Source organism: Mastomys coucha, unplaced genomic scaffold (genome assembly GCF_008632895.1).
Source record: "Mastomys coucha isolate ucsf_1 unplaced genomic scaffold, UCSF_Mcou_1 pScaffold18, whole genome shotgun sequence".
NCBI lineage: Eukaryota > Metazoa > Chordata > Mammalia > Rodentia > Muridae > Mastomys > Mastomys coucha.
This window is the reverse complement of record NW_022196900.1, coordinates 23,517,058-23,520,068: the sequence shown is the minus strand read 5'-3', so window position 1 is coordinate 23,520,068 and position 3,011 is coordinate 23,517,058. Positions and strand designations below refer to the sequence as shown.

General features: G+C 48.5%; 1 protein-coding gene across 5 annotated transcripts in view; it reads right to left on the bottom strand.

Moving 5' to 3' along the window:
• Nucleotides 1-3,011, bottom strand: part of Rgs3 (regulator of G protein signaling 3) — a 142,639-nt gene that overhangs the window by 98,737 nt on the left and 40,891 nt on the right. For all 5 annotated transcript variants that reach the window (XM_031377601.1, XM_031377600.1, XM_031377605.1 and 2 more), the window contains 2 exons: nt 2,984-3,011; nt 270-328 (listed from right to left, as the gene is read on the bottom strand). The exon at nt 2,984-3,011 is cut by the window's right edge and continues 23 nt beyond it. In XM_031377601.1, coding sequence (XP_031233461.1) covers nt 270-328; nt 2,984-3,011 — 87 coding nt within the window. The remainder of the gene's footprint in view (nt 1-269; nt 329-2,983) is intronic.

Genomic DNA, 3,011 nt, shown 5'->3' with positions numbered 1-3,011 from the left:
AAAAAAAAAAAAAAAGAGTCTAGCTCTTGACCAAAGCCTTAGGGAACAAGTCAATCAAAAACAAAACAAACAAAAAACAACAGCAACAACAAAAAAGAAACAAACAAAAAACTAAGAGTCTAGACCAGCAAGGGGGCCTCATAAACGCCCAGAGACCCAGTGAATGAGGTGGTGGTCACTACTGCAGGCCCCTAACCCACAGGTGTCCTTGGACCTTGAGAGTCCATCTCAGTACCCCACACCTGCCTTTAATTAATTGCATCAGATACCTTTACATAGGGATCACAGATGCCGGGCTCCTTGCTCATCAGGCCTTTACCTTCTATAACTGAAAAAGAACAGAAAGGTTAGGGTGGGTGAATGGGGAGTATATACACACACCAGCACAGGCATGCACTCACTAATGGAGAGACATTTTCTATTTTGTCCTCGAGTAGAAGGCATATCTGTGGGCAGTAGGATTCTGACCCTTACCCCATCTTTGAATTGACATGCTAACTAATGGCTTTGACCCTCCTCTCTGCCTAGTGTACTGCCCCCTCTCTGCCTTGTCTCCTCCACCACCATGTTCTGGCATCACCTTCACCATGGTATAGAGAACTTGCAATGTATTCAGTCTAAGCATTACTACCTGAAGCAAACGTGGCTGCCAGGAGGACTCAAAACTCTAAGAAACGTGTATACAATCACAGAGCAAGGGAAATGGCAGTTCCATTAGAACCTGTATCTCTTGACTCCCAGTCCGGTGATCTCTCTACCTTCCAAGACAGCCTCCCTGCACTGTGCTGTGCAGCTCCAAGCTGCATGGGGCACCGTGTTCTGCAGTGGGTAGTGTCACAGAATGGCCATGAGCTCAGAATCCAGAGGCAGGCAGACCGTATGTGAAGCCAGCTGCACTGTTCACTAACCATGTATGCTAGAGCAAGGCACTCTGGCTTGCTCAGACTGAGTGTCCCATTTCCCCAAAAGCTCATAATGATATTCACTTACATGACATTTATACTTTTAAAATAAAAGGATGTCTCTAAAGTGCCCAGTACACTGCCTGGCCGATAAGTATCTGCCCTGTAAAATGTGTGCTATATGAAAAGAATGAACGAGGGCTGGGGTGTGGCTAAGTTAGTAAAGTGTTTGCCTAGCATACATGAGGCTCAAGGTTTGATACCCAGCCCTACCAACAAAACAGAAAATAACAACAACAACAACAATAATAAAGATTAACAGACAGACACACAGACAGACAGAGGGGAACAGGGTAAGTGCTTGCTATAAAGGTAAGAATGCCTCTCTTGCCTGATGTCCACAGCAGTCAGGTAATAGGTCTTACAGAAGCCCAATCTCTTGTTTTCTTTGGTGTTTTGTTTGGTTGCACCCTGGGGCTTGGCTCACATAGAGCCCCAGCCGTCTGAGGAATGAGGCCTGGGAAGCCAGGCTGGAAGGGACGAAGAGCTGAGCCTGGGGGGAAGCCAAAGCAAACCACACAGGACAAATGGTGTGGCAGGGGCCAAGATGCATTTCACAAAAACTGTTTGCACAGCTGGAGAGAGACCCTGGCAGGAACGGAACACCCCTCTTTTGGTCCTTGGGAACTTCACATTGGGCCCCTTAAGGCCAGGGGCAAAGGAGCCAGGTGCCTGTTGTTCTCTGTCCTGTATCCTAGCTACTGTTCTCTAAGAATGTATCCCTCCCCTCTAGGGTGTGGCTTTCCTGGGCAGGAGCCTGGCCTGGTGACCTCCTGGGTCTTCCTGATTATCAACAGCAATAAGGTAGCCCTGACCACACCCTCACACCTCTCCTATCCTGGTGGAGAGACCAAATCTCAGGATGACATGTATGGTCAGGCCGTGATGAGGACTCCAAACCCTGGAGGAGGCTTAAGGATAAGGGATGACTCCAGGGGGGGGGGTTGGGGGGGACAGGGAGCAAAACCAGCCTTCCTTCCTGAGGCTCAGTGATGTCCTAGTTAATCACATTCCTGAGGAGGAATACGGTGTGTTAGGTGTGTTGTGGACAGAATGGGGATGGACATTATCTTGTATAGCAAGATCCAGGGAGTCTATAGGGACAGGTGGGGCCTTCCAAGCCAAGCTGAAGAGTCCAGACATGGAGGGCCACAACAAAAGCTTGACAAATAATATTCATGCTGGGTGGAAGGAAGGACAGAGAGATTAAGTGGGAAGCAGGGCGGTGGCACACGGGAGGCAGAGGCAGGCGGATTTCTGAGTTTGAGGCCAGCCTGGTCTACAGAGTGAGTTCCAGGACAGCCAGAACTATACAGAGAAACCCTGTCTCGAAAAATAAAAAAAAATTAAAAAAAAATTAAAAAAAAAAAAGGAGAGAGAAAAAATTAAGTGGGAAGTCAAGTCCTCCTTGGCAACCACACTTAGACACGGGGAGGACTTCTCTTGGTGTCCACAGCCCCTAACACAGCAGCAATGCTCAAACCACTGACTCTGCAGTTGATAGCTTACTAGATGCCTCTACCATGTGCTGGGCGCTCTAGCAATTCAGCTCAGTTAATCTTTGAAACAATCCATGAGATGGTTGTTATTACCAGCACCGTATGGAGAGAAAACTGAGCTTGCTCAAATTTACTTAGTAAGCAAAGCATCAGAACCAGGACTCAGATTCTAGTGGCCTGGCTCCAAAAGCTATGACCTTAACCATAACACTATGCCGCCCATCACAGTGTGAATAAACAAAATAATGAGGAAAAATCCAGCAGGGAAGCCAGGAAGGCTTATCCTCGGCCCCTGCTGTGCCCAGCCCAAGTGTAACTTACAGCAGCTTCAGCCTGCTGAGAATACAGGTCTGGTAGACAAAACTCCAGACGGTTCAGTGTGAGGACGACAGAGTCTACAGAAAGGGGCCCAAGTAAGCAGCCACTCCGTGAGTGGACAAATGACACCATGCCTTTCCAGCTCAGGGACCCACAGGGACTGTCCTCTCCTCCCTTGATGAGCCTGCACACAGCCATACTCACTGTGCAGCAGCAGAACCCGATCCTGGGC